A 21748-nucleotide genomic window follows, 5' to 3' on the forward strand; every position below is an offset into this window, starting at 1 on the left:
TGCCGCCGGGCGAGCGAGAGGCGACGGGCGCCCAGACAATCGGCGGAGACGGTGGCAACATGATCCGGGAGTCGTCGGCCCCCTGGTCCAAGCGCATGGGGGGATTGTTGGGCAGCAACAACCCGGGCCGACTGGTGCCTGGCACGCAGATCGGTGCCCAGCGACAACCGAATCAGCAGATCCAATCGGGCTTGAGCCAGCGAATTCAGTCGACTCAGTGGTCCCGACGAATGCAAAGCATCGTCCGCGAGGACAGGGCGGCCGGACGGAGCATGGGCTGAGCCGATGCAAACCACCGCCATTGTCCGCAAGGCAGGACATTCGGCAGCAACCTCCGACCATAGAGAGCCCATATAAGGCGCCGCTCTGGCCTGGTGCCGCTGGCCCCGGCTATCGCACGACCCACATCAATCTTGCTGTTCGTTCGTTACTCAGTGTCCATGTCCCAAACAGCCGCACAGTGCAGGGTGGATCTGCACGGATTCCTCAAGGTAAGGCGAGGCATGGGCAGCGGCCCTGGCAGTCTCGTGGGAACCCGATCAGCCAGTTTCTCAGGCGAGCTGATGGGCGTTTGCGCTGTGCCGTGCATCCAGGATGAGGAACATATGAGAAGTCAGCTGAAGAACCTGGAGAATAAGATGATTACCGAAACGAATATCAGGCGCTCGGCTTTGCGCTCGGGCGGCTCCCACGCCCAGAAATCTGACACCAAGGACGCGTATGGTAAGCAAGTTGTTCGATGTCCTACAGCATCATGCCAGAGCCACTCTGTCGGGCAAGGCACCGTGCCCGGGATGTGTCTCCTTCCCCTCTCCGAGATCATCGGTGGGGCTACAGAGAACTCCATGGCGAATCACGGCCCCACGCGGGCTTGCCGCAACTGCAAATCTCACCTACTCGTTTTTGATGCTGTGACCAGATGCCCAATACAAGTTTGAAATGTATGGCTACGAAATCATCAAGGTCATCGGAAACTACTGCAAACGGATCGATGATCTCAAGCCACTGCTCTGCTCGTTGCAGAGAGAGTCGGGTCACTCTACGCTCGAGGTGAGTTCGCTGGGCTTGGCTCTCAACAGACATTGCAGGACCCAGCCCACTCAGCGGTCCCACAAGCACTTTGCCCGTGGCTGACGATGGCTCGTTCGCCATTTCCATTCTGCCATTCGCATGTCGTTACTCCATCGGCACCTCATCTCCAGAGATCCGCACGTCCGCCAGAGGAGCCACCCCGAACCTTCCGGCAACACAACCCGCACCGCCACGAGCGCGCAAAAATCCCGAGCTTTACCTACCAGAGTCCGCCAGACTCTGAAGAAGAAAACATTCACCAGCACTCCGACGCTACGAATGCACAGAAGGCCGAGCGCTTCAAGAACTTGCTCGAAGAGTCACTTGACTACATTACCGCGCTTGAGCAGTGAGTGCGCACATCCCGCGACCGGTCTTCTGCAGATCAAATGCATGCATGTTGTGGGTCACTTCAAGCACTAGGCTCGAGTCCGTTACATCCCACGCCATACGACTATCGACTACAAGCAGCTTCCGCGAACATGGATTAACCCTGACCTGCTTCGGCCACATCCGGAACGTTCAGCATCGTTTTCCCGAGCGGCGAACCCGTTCCAAAGGACACACAGGGCAAGCTCGATATGCTGCGCAATCGCAAGGACAAAGAAAAGGCTCGCAGAACAGAGCTCGAGGCTCGAGTCAGTCAGCTCTCCAACCAAATCGTCCAGCTCAAAACGGGGACAATTTCCAAAAGCAAATTCGGGGCTGTCCTTCCTCCCGCCGAGTTTGAGCCGCAGCTGAAAGCGATGCGTGAGAAGGAGATGCGGCTGCAGAAGGAATTGACTGCCAGCCTTGAGCGGCTAGAGTTGCTGCAAAGCGAGAAGACCATCCTTGTCGAGCAGCAATGCAAGAGCGCCATGCTGCTTCAGAGCATGGAGAAGGATTCTGTAGGGCTGAAGGGTGAGATCCGGGCCTTGGAGAAAGAAAAGGCCAAGATGGCCGACTCTCTCACGCTTGCCAAGCAGAACGAGCAGAACATCAAGCGGCTGTACACGACACTGACTCACCAAATTGCGATCCTTGAGGGCAGAATGAAAGGCGACGGTGTGTCGGACGAGTTCATCAACTCCGCTGGCATCATCGCTGAGTGGAAAACCAAATGCGAGGGGCTAAAAGAAAAGGTAGGTCCTGCTGCAACCCTCTGCGCTCACGGAACACTGCAGATTTGGACACGCCATCCGCCATCGAGTCTCTGAGAGTGCCGCACATCGCCGAGTCTTTGGATATTATGGTGCTGCTTGTCGTCGAGTTTTTGGATATGCTTCTCGTCGCTGGATGACACACAGGCTTTCGCCCAGGCCCGAACTAACGTACTCACGATGCACGTCGCCACCCCGTGCGCATGTTTGATCTTTAGGTTGCGGTCCTTGAGATTGAAAACAAACGCCTTGAGGTGTCTGCCAGCGAAAGCGAGGCGATCAAGGCCTACAAGCTTCTGGAAGAGAAGACCAAGGAGTTTGACGAAAAGCTCACCATCATCGACTCCGCCATGGTGTCTTCTCATGGTGAACTTGCACTTGCTCGAAAAGAAAAGACTGAAGCCATCGCGGAACTCAACAAGGCCAAAACAGAGCGAGACGAAATGGCCGCGGCAGTCGAGAAGCATCTAGAAGAGATCGGTGCGATCAGGGCCCAATGTCTATTGATCGAGAAGACTCTGACCCAGAAGGAGGCAGAGTTGACCGCAGCTAGCGAAGAACTCCAGCGCTCGAATAAGAGCAAATCAGACTCGGAACTCGAGATCGAGCGAATAACTCTTGAACTGGAAACCAAGACCAAGAACATCGCCGATATTGAGGAGCAGCTTGCGATAGTCCGGGCTGAGAAGGCGGCAGTCGAGACGAGTCTTGCCCAAGTTCAGTCGCAGCTGGAAACCGCCGAACAAGAAAGGACCTTGGCCAACGACCTCGTTGCCGCCCATGCATGCAACCTGGAGCTGGCAAACAAGTCCGTCGAGATCATGACGATCAAACTCGCCGACGCCAAAGTCGCTCACGAGGCCATGCACAGCGAGCTACAGAGTATCCGCGAGTTGCGGGACCAGATGACTCAAGTAGAAGAGGACCACAGATCGTACATCAAGAGACTCGGAGACCAGATTTCATCCCTCACAACCGAAAACGTGTCGCTGGCAAAGGCCCTGGAGGAAGAGCGTCAGTCCATCTCGACATTGACCGACGAGCTCCAGGCCGCCCTCAAGGACATTCGTGAGAGCCAATCAATCTGCTCGCAGATCCAAAGCGACCTCGATCTCCAGACAGAGCTGCGCGAGTCTTGTGCACAACGAATCGAGGCTCTCTCTTCCGAAAACGGGCAAGTGAAGGCCGAGCTCGCTGACACCATCCACAAGCATCAGCAAGCGCTTTCAGCACTCGAAGACGACAAGATGGCCCTGGAAGCCGAGCTCGCCAAACTCACCCACGACATTGAGCGCATCGCAGAGGAGCATCAAATGCTGCAAATTCGAAGTGCTCAGGATGACAGTTATTGCTCGGGGCTCAAAGCCCTGCTCAGGGATAGAGAGTGCGAGGTCGAACGGCTGGTTACTGTCGAGATCGAGTTCCACCAGTTGAAAATCGCCCACGACGAGCTCGCCCAACTGCATCAGTGCTGCGTCCGCCCCGAAGTCGTAGAGGAGCAACTTCGCCAGCAGATGTTGCAAGCCAATGCCGCTAGCATTGCTGCGCTGAAGCAGGAGCATCAAGCTGATCTTGACGCACTGCAAGATGCGCACCAAAAGCACAACGACGGTATCAGCATTGAGCATCAAAATGAGATATCAGCTCTGCAGAACCAGCACAGCAGCGAGCTACAGCAAATCACGCAGATGCAAAGACAAGCGCAAGAGGCGCTTGAAACTCTTGAGCAAGTGACTCTCAAGCTGAAAGCCGAGATCGAGGAAGAGAAACAAGTCAAGAGCCAGCTTCAGCAACATATCGCGCAGCTGGAATCGAACATTGCTGAGAAAGCTCAGGTCGAGGAAGACATGCGATCCGATTTGGAGTTGAAAGAGCTGCTTGTACAAGAGCTGCAAGATTTCAACAACAAAAACGCCTCCGAGTGGAGAGAAAAGGAGCTGCTTCTGGAAGAAAAGGTCAAGGTGATAACGGAGCTGTCGATCGTGTCCCAGGAACAGATCGTGTCCTACGAGGCCAGGCTGCTTTTGGCTGATGCGAACGCCGAACGGGCAGCAGAGGCGGACGATCTGAAGCACCGCCTTGAAATCATGGCCAGCGATCTGGCGGCCATGGAGGAACGAACGCAGGAACTGCAACGCATGAACCAAGAAATGGTCTCCATCAAGCTGGACCTCGAGGTCCGGATCGACGAGTTGCAAGCGGCAAACCGCAAGCTTGAACTTGAGATCGAATCGGCGGCCGCTGAACGGGAGGAGCACGCTCGTGAGCTTTCCGGCCACCTGAATCGGCTTGAAGAGACGCGGCAACAAGCCAGCCAGGCAAGCGACGATCTCTCGAGACTTCAGGGCAAACAGTCCAGCTTGATGACTGATTTGCTCGCCCGAGAACAACGTATTGCAGAGCTACAAGATCGCATCGACCAGCTGACGAAAGAGCTGCAAGTTGCTCACGAGAGCATCCATAGTCTGCAAGACGCCCCAGAAGCAGTGGATACTCAAACCCAGACAGATAGCGAGGCGATTGATCGAAGCCTGGAACTCCAGCTGCAAGTCGAGCGTGAGTCATGCAGAGTTGCCGAGCTTATCCACGAGCTTGAGACCAGTCAGTCCAGAAGCAAGCTCGAAATCGAAGCTCTTGGTCAGGAGCTCTCCGAGTCGCAACGACTGTGCATCGAGCACCAGAAACAGATTGAGTTGGCACAAAGTAACGCCGAGGCTCGCGAGCAGACGATGCAGTCCCTCAGCGAGGAAAAGGACCATCTCTCCATCCAGATCGCTGACCTCAAGCTGGAAGTCCGCCGGTGCGAGGAGAAGGCTCAAACGTCTATAGGCGCATCTCAGCTCCGAATTTCTGCCTTGGAGGCCCAACTGGAGCAGGCTGCACTGCAATTACAGGTCACGGCCAAGACTACCGAGCTTCTGAACCAATTGATGGCCAGTTCGGCCTCCAGACTTGATCGCATGTCCAGCGAGTACGACAGCCTCAAAACCACTCACTCGTCGTGTGGCCAGGAGATTGATGAACTAAGAGGCAAGCTCGTCGATCTGGAGGCCTTCAAGGCAGACTCACAGATGCAGCAAGCCCAGTACCAAGACGAGATCGCTCGTCTCACCGAGAGGCTCCAGAAGATATCGTCACAAGATTCGGAGGCCCAAGCGCTCAAACTGGAGCTACAGAACGAAGTTAGTGCTCTCCGACAGCAGGTCGAGCAGTGGAGGGACACCGCTACCGGTTTGGAGAGGGAGCTTGGCATATCCAAACAGAGGAAGGCGGGAACATGGTGGTGAGGGCGCTCCCAATGTCCGGCGACCAATGTACTCTCTTTGTCCCGAGTCCGATTCGCAAATCCGTTGAATTGAGAGTCGTCTGTGTGTCGACTTGCGCTGTTTTTCGAGCCATCGTTCGCAATCACTGTTCCACAAACATATACTCAGAGATGCTGGAAATATAGCCATGCGTGTGGACAGCATCGCCAACGCTGGCCACCCAGGCACTCATCCGATCGATCGGCCCAGACACCCGTGATGCCCGTGACACCTCTGGTCACACCACAATCACGTGTCTCTAGATCACGTGGTCTGTCGCTGCTCCTCCAAAACAGCCCGCTCGCCGAACCAATCTCCCAGACCAGCAGCGAGCCGCCGCCGCCGCATCGCATCACATCACATCGCATCACATCGCATCGTATCCAGTCCACGGTATGTTCCCTGGCCAAGAGCAATGCAGAAAAATCGACAGACAGATCAGCAGACAGATCTGTGAAGCGATCGCTCGCACCTGCTCATCTGCGCGACCCCGGCATCGATACGAATCCGCCCGGATCCGATCGGCCAGCCAAAGCATCGCATCTTTTCTTGTCCTGGTCATTGCCCCTGCCATCAATGCTCCTCATTGAGCCCATGCAGCTGTTTTTTTTGTCGCTTGAGCTGGTCTCCTGGGCTGACGCCATCCTCCCTCTTGCTGGCTTCACAGGTATCTTGTTGAGCCATGTACCAATACAAGGCACTGGCTGTGCCTGACTTTATGAGCAGGCCAGCACCTCCAAACTACATTGCTGGTCTTGGCCGTGGTGCAACAGGATTCACAACCCGCTCCGATATTGGCCCCGCCAGAGAGACGCCCGATGATGCGAGTGCGATCGAGGCGGCGATCGCCAAGGCCACGGCCGCCGCTCAGGCCGCCAAGGCCCGCGGAGAGGACGACGATGACGGCGAGCAGTACCAGGATCCCGACAACGAAACGGGTCTGTTCGCCACGGCGCCGTACGAAGCCGACGACGAGGAAGCCGATCGGATATACGAAGAGGTCGATCGAAAGATGGACGATCGTCGGCGCATCCGCCGTGAGGCTCGGGAGCGCGAGGAGCTCGAAAAGTACCGAAAGGAGCGACCCAAGATCCAGCAGCAGTTTGCTGATCTCAAGCGTGGGCTGTCGATTGTTTCAAACGAAGAGTGGGCGTCGATCCCCGAGGTCGGCGATATGGTTCGAAAGCGCACCAAGAAGAACAGCGCCAGCAACCGATCGGAAAAGTTTACCCCGGTCCCAGACTCTGTCTTGCTGTCAGCCCAGAAAGACGCCGGCTATGCCACCTCACTCGACGTCCACATCAGCGGCATGGCCACGCCGGCACTCGGGACGGCCACACCGGCCGGCACCGAGTCCACCGACTTTCAGCAGTTCGGCAAGGCTCGTGGAACTGTTCTCGGACTCAAGCTCGATCAGATCTCGGACTCGGTCAGCGGTCAGAGTACCGTCGATCCAAAGGGATATCTTACCGATCTCAACTCGATCGTTGTCAAGTCCGATGCGGAAATCTCGGACATCAAGAAGGCCCGCACCCTCCTCAAATCCGTCACCGTCACCAATCCCAAGCATGCCCCCGGTTGGATTGCCGCCGCTCGTCTCGAAGAGGTCGCTGGAAAGATTGTCACCGCACGCGAGGTCATCGCAAAAGGCTGTCAAGAGTGCCCCAAGAGCGAAGACGTGTGGCTCGAGTCTGCACGCCTCAATACTCCCGAGAATGCCAAGGTCATCCTAGCCTCAAGTGTCCGCCATGTCCCCCAGAGCGTCAAGATCTGGCTCCGTGCCATGCAGCTCGAGACCGACGCCAAGGCCCAGAAGCGTGTGCTGCGCCGTGCCCTCGAGTTCATTCCCAACTCGGTCAAGCTCTGGAAGGCGGCCGTAAACCTGGAGGAAGATCCTGAAGACGCGCGCATCCTGCTCTCGCGGGCCGTGGAATGTGTGCCCCTCTCGGTGGAGTTGTGGCTGGCGCTGGCCCGCCTCGAATCTTACCAGAAAGCACAGAAAGTCTTGAACGACGCCCGTAAAGCCAATCCAACCAGCCACGAGATCTGGATTGCCGCCGCCAATCTCGAGGAGCAGCAGGGCAACAACGAACGAGTCACCATGATCATCAACAATGGTGTCAACGTGCTGCGACAAAAGGGCTCAGGTCTCGATCGCGACCAGTGGATCAAAGAAGCCGAGCAGAACGAAAAATCCGGCTGCATCATCACCTGCCAGGCCATCATCCGCGCCACGATCGGCCTAGACCTGGGCGACGACGAGCCCAAGAAAAAGATCTGGATGCGCGACGCCGAGAGCTGCATTGCGCACGAAGCCATCCACACGGCACGAGCCATCTACGCCTACAGCTTGGAGCTCTTCCCGTTCAAGAAATCTGTCTGGCGACGGGCCGCCTTTCTGGAAAAGTCGCATGGCACCCGCGAGTCTCTCGACCAGATCCTCGAGCGTGCTGTGCAGCACTGCCCGCAAGCCGAGATGCTGTGGCTCATGCGTGCCAAGGAAAAGTGGCTGGCTGGCGATATCTCAGCCGCCCAGAGCATCCTTGCTGCTGCCTTTGCCGCCAATCCCAACAACGAGCAGATCTGGCTGGCGGCCGTGAAACTCGAGGTCGAAACCAAATCATTCGACCGCGCACGAGCCCTTCTTGAACGCGCCCGAAACGAGGCCAGCACCATTCGCGTTTGGATGAAGAGCGCCGTCCTCGAGCGCCAACTCAGCAATCCTCAACGAGCCCTAGAGCTGTTGGACGATGCCATCGATCGATTTGCAAAGGAGTCGCAGGCGCCCGAATACGCAAAGCTGTGGATGATCAAAGGCCAGATCCAATCTGGCGAGCTCGGCGATGCCAAGGCCGCACAGGAAACCTATCTCAAGGCTACAAAGACCTGCCCCAAATCGGTGTCCCTCTGGATCTTGTCGTCGCGCCTTGAGGAGCAGTCTGGAACCCTAATGAGGGCCAGAGCCATCCTCGAGCGAGCCCGGCTGATGTCCCCAAAGCAGCCCGAGCTGTGGACAGAGGCCGTTCGCCTGGAGCTCCGAGGCAACAACCAACCCATGGCCAAGGCCCTGATGGCCAAGGGTCTGCAAGAGTGCCCAAGCTCGGGTCTGCTCTGGGCCGAGGCCATTCTGATGGAAAGCCGACCTCAGCGGAAGGCCCGAAGTGCGGACGCCCTCAAGAAATGCGAGAACGACCCATTGGTCGTCGTCACTGTCGCGCGCCTGTTCTGGGCCGAGCGCAAGGTCGACAAAGCGCGGAACTGGTTTGGTCGCTCTGTGAAAATCAACGCAGATCTCGGAGACTCGTGGGCATGGTGGCTCAAGTTTGAGCTGATGCATGGCGATGAGACTACGCAAAGGAATGTGATCGCGCAGTGTGTTGCTGCCGAGCCCAGGCACGGCGAACGATGGGCCGCCGTCGCCAAGGACATGGCCAACGCAGGCAAAAGCACCGAGGAAATCTTGAAGCTGGTGACTGGGCAGCTCAACAATACCATCTAGTCCGTATTCGAGACCACAACAGTATGGAACGGAGAAAGACGAGGCGAGACAGAATGGAACACAGAATAAACGAGACGACGGTTTCTTCTGGTTGTTGAACGCGCATGTCCTCCACATAACAATAACCGCCACTGCAGCCACTTTTCCCACAATGTGTGTCAAAGAACCTGCGCTGTCGATGTGGCCGACAAGCATCGCCCTTTGCCCTCCATGGCTAGTTATCGAGAAAAGAGCATGCCTGTGATCGACCACAGATATGCGTCGAGAGCAATAACTCGAAATATCAAACAAAGTGGCGCCAAAGGACATCTCGTACGTGTCGCCTGTCAATTTTTGCGTGGGGCTGGCTCGCTTCTCTAAATCAGTGTATTGAGCGATGGCGACGGGTGTGAAATGGTGGGCACGGGGCGAAATGCTAAGACGACCAAAGCCGATTGAGCCGGTCATGATTTCATGCAGAGTTCGACACAGCTTTGCTCAGCTGCCACGGCGGCTGGGTCATAAAGATTGCGTCAACCGGAGGAGCTCTCTGAGACGGGTGCATCGACGCCATGGGTCAGAGCTTGTCGTCGGTGACCATTTCTGATAGCATTTCGGGATCGTTAGGAGCTGGCGACGAACTCTTGATATTCCGGGGTCTGCCATGGCAATTGAACTTTTGATGACGAACTACCGCATCCTGAAAGAGAACCAGACACGGCAATGTGCAAAGGTCAGCATGGCGACAGCTGCTTCCTTGCCGCCACACCTCCAGGCCCGGTCATCGCGCAATCTACAACAAACGAGCACGAAAGTGAGAGCGTCATCACCCAAGACAAACGAGACACGAGCACCCACCCTCCGATGGAAGCTTGACCCGCACTGGTCGCACTTGAAGAGACTTTCGTCGCTCGTAAAGTGGCCGCGCAGGTGCCGCTTCATGTCATTGTGCCGAACGAACGACGAGGTGCAGTTGGCATGTGGGCACGAGTACCGCTTGACCCCTGGAGTGCCGAGTGGCCGGTGAGTTGGGCGAAGAGACGGCGGTTCCAGAGGGAAAGAAACAGAAGAAACCTCAGTTAGCGAGACTGTGATGCCAGTCGAGAGTGCGATACCAGGAACTAATCGGCCAGGTGCCATTTGAGTGACAGCGCGGGTCGCTTGATATTCGGCACATCCAGGCGCGCAAAACACCTGGCTCGGCGCAGACACGGCCAGCCTCCTACCTTCATGCGAGTCGATATGGGCCTGGAGATTGCCGTTACGGGTGAATGCCCGATCGCAGCCTTGGATGGGACAGACAAAGCGACCTTTCTGGTTTTGGGCCGGCGAAGGGTCTCGGTCGAGGTTGGTCATCCTGTCAAAGCCGGTGGCCAGATCGTCCTGGGAAAATCCGATGATGGGCGGTGGCGTGTGAGACTTGCGAGGATCGGCATAAATCGGGCTCGGAGACAAGCTCAAACCATAGTAGTTGGTCGGAGAGGTAGCTAGCGACATTGAGTATGGGGAGGGTGGATGGAGTAGCTTGACATCGTCTGGGAGGGCAGATTGCACACAAGTCAGAAAGAAATACAAATGCACAATGGCGAGACGGATCGAGCAGTCTGCAGCGCTGGCCGCTGAAATTCCTATAGTGGGCCCAGTCCCATAGCCTCTCAACAATGCCGGGAGACAGCCAGGTCGCAACTGTGCGACCGACTCGACCAGGTCGCAAACTCACCACAGTGATCGGTCGCATAGTGCTTTCTTCTCTGTGCATTTGACACAAATGTGCGATTGCAGCCAAGGACTTGGCATGGCCAGGTGATGGCGTTTGTGTAGGGAGAGAATGCCGCATATGCCTGCGAGGCCACGCCGTAAGGTCCGAAGCTGATCACTCGCGATGTTCGCGGAGTGTGAGGCGACCGGGCGAGAAGTGGCGACTGTTGATGCAAGTTAAGCTCCGAGAGTGCGGGCGCAGAGGTAGGCGGGTTGCTGAGGGCTCGCAAGTGCAAAGGAGCTTGCAACGTATCGATCGTGGGTGTGCTCGAGCCCAAGTCAGGCGAGACAGCTTGAAACAGAATCGAGTCGCTGGCACAAAAGTTGTTCGCGAGCGAGCTCTGTTGGGCGAGGAGTGAGCCAGGCAGGGGAGTGTCTCGACCCGCATTTGCATTCTGCCTGGCGTCGGTGTATAATTTTTGAACGGACGACGCAGCCGATACGATTGATGGAGTCGGTCCCAGCGATGGGGTAAACTGCTGGAGAGGGGAAGAGATGCCTTGGAAAGGACTCACAGCCCGGTGAGCGAACGCGAGCTCGTGAGTACTGCTGGCCATGGGCAACGGATCCAGGCCCGGCGACGGGAGCAGGCCGTTTGTCATGATCGGGTTCGGGCTGAGGCTGGAGAGACGCAGATTCTGTGGCGAAATATCGGCCTGGCCACCTGAGGTGCTCTGGGGGAATACATACTGGTCCGGGATTTGGTCCAAGCTGGTTACGGAGCCGGGCAGCATCAGGAGCGAAGAGGAGTTGACGGCGTTGATGGCGTTGGCGCTTGACGGCACACTTGCAGCCCGGGAGGTGGAAGGATCGAGGAACCCAGACTTGGCTAGAGCAAGGATTTGCTGTTGACCCGAGTCGCATTCCATGTTGATGGTGTCGTTGGAGCTTTCGTTTCTGGGAGGGTTGGGAGGGTTGAAGAGACCGGGGGCGCTGGAGACAGTCGGGGTTTCTGATGGCTTTCCCCATGGGTCTTGGTTGAGGATTTCGAAAAACTCCTTTGCATAAAAGTCCATGGTTGCGTTTTGCAGCGAATAAGGCTGAGGCGAGAGGGGACCGATGCTCGAGAGGCTGTTTGGCAATAGCGACTCGATGATGGCCGGTGCACACTGCATCTCGCTCATGGCGCGCTGGCGAAAGCGAGAAGCGTTCCCCTTGGGGTCGTCCGAAGCCGTCACGATGATCTGGGGCGGCATGGAGGATGGCTCGACGATGGTATCGGTGGAAACAAGATCGGGGTTGAAGTTGTTGTTGAGATCCAGGATGTCAAAGGCCTCGATAACAGAGCCATCGATCGGCGACGGAGGTACTTGTCCCGATGGAGAGGTGAGCGAGAAGATGGGAGAGTGCTGGGCGCTCTGGGTGATGGGATGGGGCGAAGGTGAAAGGAGTCGTTCCGGCTTCAGGTCGAAATTGGTGGAGTGGGTGTGCCAGAGCGAATGCATAATAAAGCGACCGTATATCTGAGGCGGTTGAGGAACGTCGCCTGGACAGGCAGTGCTGGAAGGTCAGGGGCACAAGCGAGTACTTGGCGGTTGCCTGGGAAAGCGACGTGTTGGACGGACTTGAGGGCGTGACCCAGGGGCTGGAGCAAAGGGGGTGGTGCCAGGGGAGCGGCGAGGCGGACGACGATAAAGGCGTGATGGGGTGAGGGCGGACAAAGGCGAGCAATGGAAGTAGGATGCAGCAGCGAAACGCAAGCAACGAGGGCAAGCGGCGGACGAAAAGACAGGAAGGTAAGGGAGAGGAGGGGAGCCAGTTGACAGATGGAAGACGACAGGCAGGAGCGACTCAACACCAAGCAGTCGAGCAATCGGATCCGCAGGCGAAACACGCTGGTGGGATTCAATGGATTGATGGGAGAGAGGAGCGCCGGAGGAGCAGACGAGAGCGGGATTTGCCGGGGTAGAAGGCGAAGGACTCGGCGATGAAGGATGGGCTGTACGGGTCAAGTAGTCTCGCGGGCAACAGGGGGGTGGGAAGCGAGGACTGCGAGAGAGCGACGAGAGGGCAGCGGGAGGAGGGCGAGAAGGCACCCAGCGAAGAGCGGGAAAACAGCCAGAGAACAGCCAGAGAACAGCCAGAGAGCAACGGGGACGACAGGCAAACAGAGGAGGTTCTGGGGAAGCAGGAATGCAGGCGAGAAGGCTCGACCAACACCGACGCCGAGGAAATGACCGGGAAGAGCAAGTATTGGCTGGTGAGTCGTTTGGTCGGTTGGCTGGCTGATAAGTTTGCTGTTTGGTTGGTTACTTGATTAGTCGGCTGTGGTGTAATCAGAAACAGAGAACAATCGAGGCCCGCACGCCGATGCCATTGGGCAGAGAGATAGACAAACAGCGCCGGCGCAGATGCAGTGTCGATAGTGCGATAGACGCTGTGCGACCAGGCAAAGATCGGCCACACTCTGTATGGGCAGCGTCGCTGCTGGCAATGCCCAAGCATCCGGCGCTGCTCGAGCATTGAGCATTGAGCATTGAGCATTGAGCATTGAGCATTGAGCATTGAGCATTGAGCACTGAGCATGTTGAAGATGCAGCGCTCCCTGTTTTGAGCCAGGCATGGTGCTAGTTTCTGAGTCCTGGATACACCTGTCCATCGTTGCTGCTGCTGCTGGTGCAAAGATCCACCAGGGCTGCTCGCTCCCACGGCGCCTTGGGCCGGGCTTGGCGTCCGTCCTCAAAACCAGGCCGCCCTCGGCCAGGGCCTGCTTCTCCTTGCCCGCGATCTTCATCGCCACGATGTGAGCACCTCGCCGTCTGCCGCCACGGACAAACCTGCATCCGGTTGACTGACTTGCTTCCCTTTGCTCTGGCCTGCAGGTTCGCCGCCACGACCAATGACCAGGGTATATATATATAGATATCGAGTGCTGGCAGCTCCCTCTCCCTCCCGCTTTACATGGGTCGCAGCGACCGCCTGTTTTGCACGAGTGTCTGGCTCGCTCACTCACACCATCCCCGATGCATTCTCAGCGAGCCTGCTTTCCCTGGCAACGATCGAGTCTCGCTTTGCCAATTCGGTCATTCCCGAGCTGGACTTGGTCAACACTGGTCAGAACACCATCCGATCCGCCATCGACAACCTCGAATGGCTCAAGAGCCAACTCCTGCGGCATCTCGACGCCGACGAAAGCGAACTTGGCTCATTCCGGAGGCAAAAGACCCGCCTCTTGCTCGACAAGATCGATCAGGAATGCGCGCTCTATGAGCAATTCGTCGGTGCCAACGGTAATGCCTCAGAGCTGAAACCATGCCGCCAGATGTGTCTTGTTGTTTCAGCTATCGACTCGAGTCTCTGAACGGAGAGGAAGCGAGCTGCTCTCCAGGTTGCAAAGGCTGGAACGGTGCTCTGTTGGGCAGAGCCGACATCGCTCTGGAGTCTCAATACCAGGGGCCTATGCGGACTCGTTGCGGCACTGACATAACCCTCCCACCCTTAGCTGCGAACCTAACCCTGGAGCACATCATGATGTCCGTGAACGACGAAGACGATAGCGACGATCTTGCTGAGGCATCTTTCGACATTCCAATGGAGCTCTCCGACTCGGGAACCTCTGGCTTGATTGTGACGGTAAATGTTGCTGCCTCTTGGACTCCCATGTTGCAGCATATAGCTGCAATGCATGGCACTACCCAATAGCCACAGTCCAATAGCCACAGCCCTGCGATAGCCCTGGGGCTTCATTCGAAACCCTCTAATCTGACCGCGAGCGCCATGTCCTCGAACAGGAGAGCGAAGGAGGCACGACCAGTGGGATGCTCACTCCTTTGGCTGCCCACTCAAAGGCCGCGAACCGCTTGTCGATATCGTCGTTTGCGTCCCTCCCATCCGTCACCTCGCTGCCGTCCTTCATATCCCAAGAGAGCCAGCCAACGCTGGGCCAGAGGTCGATTCAAATATCGCCGGGTCCGCACGACTCTTGCCGGTGGACGTTCTTATCCAAGATATCGAGTCAGCTGCTGGACTCATTATCGAATCATGGGGCAATGACCTCATTTGCAGTAAGCATCATCGCACACCTCCGCAAGCCATGGCAAGCTCGCTGGCTTGGATGGATTTATGAATGCGCGACATACGGAGGAGAACATCAGCCACTTCTTGCTCTAACCGTGCCCGACCGCCGATAGGTTGCTGGAGGATTCGCTGTAGGAACCTCACGTGCCAAAGTTCTCCTCTTCGACTTCAACCAAGTGCTCCAGGGAATTCTGGAAGATCCTACTCACGGTATGCCAGTCACGGCAGGATATGCACCTCATGGAAAGTATGGTCCCGGTCGGCCCGTGCCCCCTTATCTGATGTGTATGTTGAAATCAACCCGATCTCTGTTGATCCCCAGCTGGCGACTACGGGGCTGTGACAGCTCTTGGCTTCAGCACCGACCATCTCCATCTTGCCGTCGGCTATCAACACGGGTACATCATCGTATGGGCGCTGCCTAAAATGACGGTCTTGAGGACGATTACACCCATCACTAGACAAGATGCCGCTGCCCTCGTGGCCTCTGGAAGCGTCCCGGCTAGCGGCCGGCGAGACGGCCATGTCGAGGGCTCCGCCGTGACCAGCGTCACGTTTGTGAATGGAAAATGGGATTTGATCAGCGCCGACTATCAGGTAAGGGCCCTGTGACGAGCGGGTAGATCCTCTGCTCGAGATTGTGATCAGCTATAGATGCTGCGACGAGTGATGGATGGATGAATCTATGGGACAACTGTGAATGCTCTGCACATCGACCGGATCCAGTCAATCGATACGTGACTAGTAGGCCACAGGGCTTGTGCTGATTCACCCAACTCCGTTGCTGCAATGTCGGAACAGGGCTCAGTGTTTCTGCATTCTATCACGCGAGTGCTGCTCATCAACACAGTTACATCCACGCGGCTGCACGGAAGGCCGGATGGTGTCCCTGGCTCGACCACCATCTATTCCTTGGCGGGTCTGCCTATGACCAGGACCAAGTATATCACAGACAAGTTTGGACTGATTGCCTTCACCACACCGTTCAAGGTAATGGGGCAGCTCGTCAGCTACAACCAAATGCATGTCGGCCCGAGACGACGACGGCCGATTTGAAAGCAAAGGCAAAGCACAAGACTCTGGACAGCCGAAACGGCCGTGTCTCTAACGATGCCCTTGGCGGTGTATTTGTTTCTGCGTCCCAGATGGCCATCATCAGCACCAAGCCCAAGCCCAAGTCCGAGTTCCGGATCCTCTGGTCACACTCGCCCAGCAAGGATGAGTCGGACTCGCACCCCAAGCACTCATGCGTTGCTTGGTATCCTGCCCTGAAGGAGAAGGACGACGGTGAGCATATGTCCATTCGCCATAGAGACTCACTTTGAGCCATCGAGGGATGCACATCCCCATAATTGAGTTTAGTAAGCCGAGGTAGAAAGAAGTGCGCAGGTGTCTCCGAGCCGCCTCTTGCTACTTCTGACCATCGATACACACTCTCCATGATGAATAGCCAAGCCGCACGAGCCCACCTTGGCTTGCACTTTTGGAGGACACTTGTACATCATACGGGCTCGCGCGGCCCTGATTCCCAAATCGGGCTCATCGCTGTCCGCCCCCAAGCCCAGCGCAGCCGAGATCGAGTACGACGTGCTGAAGGAGTGGCAGAATCCTAGCGGCGATGAGTTTGTGGCCATCCAATGGATCAATTCGCAGCTGCTCGGCCTATTGACGGCCACGGGGCTGCTCATCGTCGATGTTTACAACACCAAAACCATCCAGCGCTCCAACATAGAGCATCTGCAGCCCTATGCGCACCACCACAGCGCAGACCCGCAGAGCGGCAGGACGGGTTCGTCATACACAGGCAGCTTCCGCAGCTACAAAGGCCGCGTGTTCATTCTGGTGGGTGGTCTCATCTTGCGACGTGCTGACGCTCCTGGGATGCGTGGTCCGATCGGTGTCTTGTGTCAGGTGGTCGAGCCAGAGCACTAACAAACAGAATCACGGTTACGGCTGCACCGATTGGACAGGGAAGCAATGGTCTGAACGCAGGTAGCCTCATCCCATGGAAGGACAGGCTCGAAACTCTGGCTCGTTGTGACAAGTTCCTGGACGCTATCCAGCTGGCCATCAATTTCCAGACCATCAAAAGCTCGGGCGAAGCATCTGCATTTGGCCTCCCGCTTGATTCGTCCAGCCGCAAAGCTACCGTGTGGACATATGTCCAGGACGTCCTTTGGGACTGGGTCCGCCAAGGGCTCGCGGTGGATCTCGGGGACGCAGCCGCCAATGCCAAGTACCATCGCGGACTGTGCGAAAATTCCTTCAAGCTCTGTCAGACAAATGGGGCCGAGGAGCTCATCTACGGCCAACTGTACGAAGTATTTCACGAAGCCGATCGAGATACCGTCTTCTTTGAGTGTCTCGAGCCCAAGATCCTCAACGACGATGTCCCTGCGTCCCTCGATCCAGTGGTCAGCAAGCAGCTGGTCGAGATCTTTGCGCGCCAAGGCTGGCTCGACCGCCTTGAGACCTTGATTGTTCACCTGGATCCACTTACGCTGGATATGGACCAGATCATCATGACTGCAAAGGATCACCGCCGCTATCTACTGCTGGGCTATGTCTACACCGCCGGTATGAACGACTACGAATCGCCGCTGCGCATCATGATCGAGGCTCTCTCGAGCGAAAACCACGACGCATGGACAACGCAAGAACGGGAGCGCACCCTGGCCAATCTGTTTGTATTCATATCGTACAGCCTTGGAGGGCGGTCGTTCCCCACGGGCGTGCCGCTGTCGGCAGACAATGCCCGGACCGCCCACGAGACCATCCTTGGATTCCTCTTTCCCAATCCTGAGGCCGAAGCACAGCAGCGACCCGCACAAGCAAATGCAAATGCAAATGCAAATGCAAATGCAAATGCAAATGCAAATGCAAATGCAAATTCAAATGCAAATGCAAATGCAAACACCCACGCCGAGCTCATATCACTGCTCCGCTGGGATGCCGAGGGATTCCTGGGCGCGCTTGGCGAGGCCTTCAGAGGCACGACCCAGGACCCCGATCCCGTTGTCGAGATGCAAACCAAGCGGACGCTACAGTCTGTTTTTGCGGCTCTGACCGACATCCAGCTTCAGAAGCCAGTCAACGTCAATACCATCGTCGTCAGCTGCTTCCTGGCTCGGTTTTATCGGGAGCATCACGAAGCCATCGCAGCCAGTGATCGCGATCTCCTCGGCATCTTCTCGTCCCTGTTGACACAGGCCAGGACACCGACACAGGCATACAAGCCAGAAAGCTACAAGCGTCAGCAAGAAGTAGCGTTGGCGGCGCTGCTTGAAGTCTGGCAACCCACCGAGCATCCGCTCGAGCACTACTTGCGGCAATACCGAGAATGCGAGTTCTGGCAGATTTGCGAGCAGATCTACCAGCAATCGGAGCGCTACGACGAAGTCGTTCTCTGCTACCTCCTCGATGAGTCCCGCAAGCAGGACACCTTCCGGATCATTGACGACATGATGACCGAGAACCAACGCAGGCCGACGCTGACGATGCAACAGAAGTGGACCATCAAGCAAACGGTCTTGACTCACTTTGACGCCCTGGTCGAGATCTCGCCCGAGCGATCTGCCCGCCTCGTGCATCAATACTGGCCCGAGGAGGTCGAGGAGCTGGTTGTGAAGCTCGCGTCCAAGCCGCAGGAGCAGTACAAGTTGATGAAGGCCCTGGTGGAGTTTGCCGAGGCGCAGGAGTCGAGACTGGAGCAGCTCGGTGTGCCTCTTGTCCGGACGCCGTCCCGAATCAGCGTGGTTGTCTACGATTTGTATATCCGACGGCTCTGTGAATTCGCGCCGTCGAGGCTGCTGGCCTTACTTCAGAGTCTTGAAGCGAAGGACTACACGTACGACACGGCGCTGTCGACGGCGCTCGCGGGTGGCATTTTGGATGCTGCACTCTGGCTTTACGAGCACCATGGACAGCTTGACGAAGCAACCAAGCTTGTCGAGTCCGAGCTCGAAAAGAGTCTGGCTACTCTTGTGGCCTTTGTGAAAAGGGGACCGTCGGGATCGCGTCTGCAGGACCAAGAGACACAAGCCCGACTGCTCGACCGCATCGCCGTCACGCTCCAGATGGGATTCCGGCTGTGCGCCGCTAACCGCCAGTTCATGACGGAGCACCAGAAGGAGAACGCCTGGTTCAGCTACCTGTCCCGGATCGCCGACTGTCAGCAAGCGCTGGGCCGGCACTTGGACGGCGCCCATCCGATAACAGATGCCCTCTCCAAATCTCTGGAGCTGGTTGTTGCGACGCTCTCGAGCGACGTGTCGCCGCCAGCGATCCTTAGGCGAATCATGGCCGAGTACTCGCAGCGGAACTTTGTGTACTTCCATCCGATCATCAAGGCCATGATCCAGTATGTTTCATACGACATCGAGACCTTTCGAGCGGCCAGTAGCATTCTTGATCGCGATGTCCACTACCTCAAGCAAAGTAGCCTGAAAGCCCGAAGTGCGGGAGTGGCGCCAAGAGGAAGCCAGTGCGACCTGTGTCGGCGGTCGACGGCCCCTCCAACCTCAAGTTCCTCCATCGAGCAGATCAAATCCGAAGCGACGGACGTGGCTCTGTTTGCCTGCCAGCATCTAGTACACCTCCGATGTCTCCCAGAGAACGAGGATGTCTGTCCGGTGTGTTCCGAGAAGGACAGACTGGGCATCGGCCAGTCCGAGCCACGGGCCATAGCTCGCAATGAGCTTACCGAACAACAGGTTGCCCAAAAAGTAAGCCGTGTTCACGTTACTCGTCTGACTTGGGGTTAGCACAACTGTCAACCGACGGTGTCTGGATTAGGATGGTGGAGAGCCATCGAGTTCTGAGTTTAGACTGACCCTCCGTTTCGCGCCTCCGTCGATTTGCAGTACAACCTACTTGTTACCCGGGGACTGGAGCAGTATCTAGAGTTCATGAATGCGTCGCCCAATATCTTTGGTCAGCAGTGATAAAGGTATTGTTGCCCTATTGGTCCGTGACCAAGGTCATCCCTGGACAAGCTGAAAGTGACCGCCCTGGCCTTCAAGCGCATGGCAGCCGACGGCTTCGATGCACGTATGTGGAGCCATCGAACGATCCACTGTGCTCCTCCCCTTCTGCGCAACGAAATGGAATAGGACACCCTGTTTCGCAGCAGACCACCCGCCTATTGTTCTTGGAATGGAAATACACACTTGCCCATATCCGCAATGACCATCCGCCCCGTGGAGACAAGACAGAGGACTTGCATCTCCAGCCCATCATCAGAAGAAAGAGGATCCGCGTGGGCTCATCAAGGTGTGCCCGGTCAGCAAAGGTGTATCTGGCCGGCGAGTTTGACATCGCGACAGTTACGGATCTGGGGAGGCGGCCACTGTGTGCAAGTCGATGATCGCTCGTAAAGATCAACTTGGCACCACTTGACCAGGCTCAAGAGGCATTTGTATTCACAATCCAGAAATGCGTGGCCGTCGGCCCCAAAAACAGAGCATCGCGCTTCGTCGTTGTGGGTGCTGCATCACAGAGCCGGACCATCCAGCCCCGAGTCTTTCTGCTGCAGATCAAAGTGGAAGGCGTGCTTGTAATCGTCCTTGTGTCGAAAGATGGCAATCTTGACAACGTTGTCATGGAGGCTCTTCTGTAGCCTCCGGTCTTTCTTCCGACGAAGAGACCGGCCCCGCTCCTCCTTGAACTCCTCCTTGTCGATCAGGTCCTTGAAGCCGGTCAAGAAAGTCCTCTCCTCCTGACGGAGCTCGCATATCGCCAGCTTCAGATCCAGATCATCGGGCACATCGTCAGACCACGGGCCCGGACGATAGGAAACGGGCTTGGTGAGCTCGTCAACGATACTATCGGGGACATGGGTGACGGTCAATCGATCAGGGATGATCTTTCGCTCGGGATAGAGGGCCGGGAGCTGAACCATGGGCTGGGACATCTTGCGAGCCTCGAGATGCCACAGCGAAAGGGGGGCGCTCTTGTCTTTGTGGATATGCCGATGGGCATCGTGGGTATACAGCAAGCCCATGGGAGGATCTGGCGGGCAGACCTCGGCCCTGGAACTCTCGGGTTGGATCCCGGCTCGATGTGTGCTGTCCTTCTTGTGAGGATCAAAGAGCGGCACCCGGGCTGGGTGGGAATGAAGCACGATTCCCACGCTGCGAGCCTCGGCCGTGGTCAGCGATCGCGATGTGGTTTGGGTAGGGGTCGAAGCTTCGACACCGGCCTCGTTGCGACGGTGGGATTTGTCGGAAATCTCAGGAAGCCGCTCGTACGTAGAGGACGCTGGTTGGGGCGCTGATGCAGGCGGTATGGTCGCCAGGAGTGAATGAGACGACAGGCTCTTCAACGAAGTTGCATCCGGCCCTGCCGATCCCGCACGGGATGACAGCGAAATGTCTCGCCATACGGACGAGTGGACTTTGATCTTGCTGGCGATGTGCTGATGGAGCTGGTGTTGTTGTTGTTGTTGGTGGTGGTGCTGGGGTATCAGTCGGCCTCCGATCCGAGGTGCAGCAGCTGAGGTCTGGACGGAAGGCCTCAGAAGCAAAGGTTGGTGTCGTCCGTTGACAGCATTCCGGGTCCGTCTGGGCCTGAGACAATCCAGCTTCAGCCTCGGATCGGTGTAGTACCATTGGAACTCTGACCGCTCTGGAGTGGCCTGGTCGTCCGGGTAGTACGTGAAGACCCCAAAGTTGGCCGGATCGCTGGGGGCTTGCATACGGGCGGCGAATGGAAACGCTTTGTAGGGGTGATGGTTCAACGGGGGTGCCGATGTCGGTGGGTACGATTTTGGCACTGTCGGCTATCTCCAAGGCAACGTTCAGTATCAGAGGTGTTTCCTGTGGCTTCTGGCAATGCTGGTGGGACGCAGGCGCATCAAGTCCCCAAGCGAAGAGTGCTGCTGAAGACCAAATAGGTAGACCAAAGGCCACCCTCCTCGTCAGCTAGTACTGCCAGCGGGCCATATGTCACCGGGCTGCGAGGGGAATGGTCGTCGGGGTGGC

The 21748-nt window shown here is 56.9% G+C and overlaps 5 protein-coding genes across 5 annotated transcripts; 3 read left to right on the plus strand and 2 right to left on the minus strand.

Annotated features, from left to right (window-relative positions):
- The first annotated feature begins 401 nt into the window (after nt 1-401).
- Nucleotides 402-5701, plus strand: BJ171DRAFT_599996 (uncharacterized protein). Its single transcript, XM_053114972.1, has 6 exons — nt 402-491; nt 594-723; nt 920-1050; nt 1203-1420; nt 1598-2192; nt 2429-5701. The coding sequence occupies exons 1-6, from the start codon at nt 441-443 to the stop codon at nt 5495-5497; spliced, it is 4194 nt and encodes a 1397-aa protein (XP_052965509.1). The 5' UTR covers nt 402-440; the 3' UTR covers nt 5498-5701.
- Nucleotides 5702-5846: 145 nt separating this feature from the next.
- Nucleotides 5847-9344, plus strand: BJ171DRAFT_460272 (PRP1 splicing factor, N-terminal-domain-containing protein). Its single transcript, XM_053108436.1, has 2 exons — nt 5847-5908; nt 6183-9344. Exon 2 carries the CDS (start codon nt 6198-6200, stop codon nt 9012-9014), a length of 2817 nt encoding a protein of 938 aa, XP_052965510.1. The 5' UTR covers nt 5847-5908; nt 6183-6197; the 3' UTR covers nt 9015-9344.
- A 37-nt stretch (nt 9345-9381) lies between these two features.
- Nucleotides 9382-12196, minus strand: BJ171DRAFT_623693 (uncharacterized protein; the record flags this gene model as incomplete). Its single annotated transcript, XM_053115464.1, has 5 exons — nt 9382-9693; nt 9852-9997; nt 10220-10528; nt 10714-11092; nt 11267-12196. 5 exons carry the CDS (start codon nt 12194-12196, stop codon nt 9571-9573), a joined length of 1887 nt encoding a protein of 628 aa, XP_052965511.1. The 3' UTR covers nt 9382-9570.
- Nucleotides 12197-13446: 1250 nt separating this feature from the next.
- BJ171DRAFT_509652 (Golgi CORVET complex core vacuolar protein 8-domain-containing protein) lies at nt 13447-19955 on the plus strand. The gene is made up of 13 exons (XM_053111411.1): nt 13447-13494; nt 13574-13599; nt 13727-13981; nt 14194-14324; nt 14483-14755; nt 14882-14978; nt 15091-15365; nt 15570-15758; nt 15914-16055; nt 16219-16610; nt 16739-17600; nt 17661-19492; nt 19631-19955. Coding segments are annotated over exons 1-13 (4557 nt in total). The 5' UTR covers nt 13447-13492; the 3' UTR covers nt 19712-19955.
- Nucleotides 19956-20259: 304 nt separating this feature from the next.
- BJ171DRAFT_475793 (uncharacterized protein) lies at nt 20260-21462 on the minus strand (the record flags this gene model as incomplete). Its single annotated transcript, XM_053108798.1, has 1 exon — nt 20260-21462. The coding sequence occupies one exon, from the start codon at nt 21460-21462 to the stop codon at nt 20260-20262; it is 1203 nt and encodes a 400-aa protein (XP_052965513.1).
- Between the last annotated feature and the right edge of the window lie 286 nt (nt 21463-21748).

Source organism: Polychytrium aggregatum, assembly GCF_025602895.1.
Source record: "Polychytrium aggregatum strain JEL109 chromosome Unknown BJ171scaffold_24, whole genome shotgun sequence".
Lineage (NCBI taxonomy): Eukaryota > Fungi > Chytridiomycota > Chytridiomycetes > Polychytriales > Polychytrium > Polychytrium aggregatum.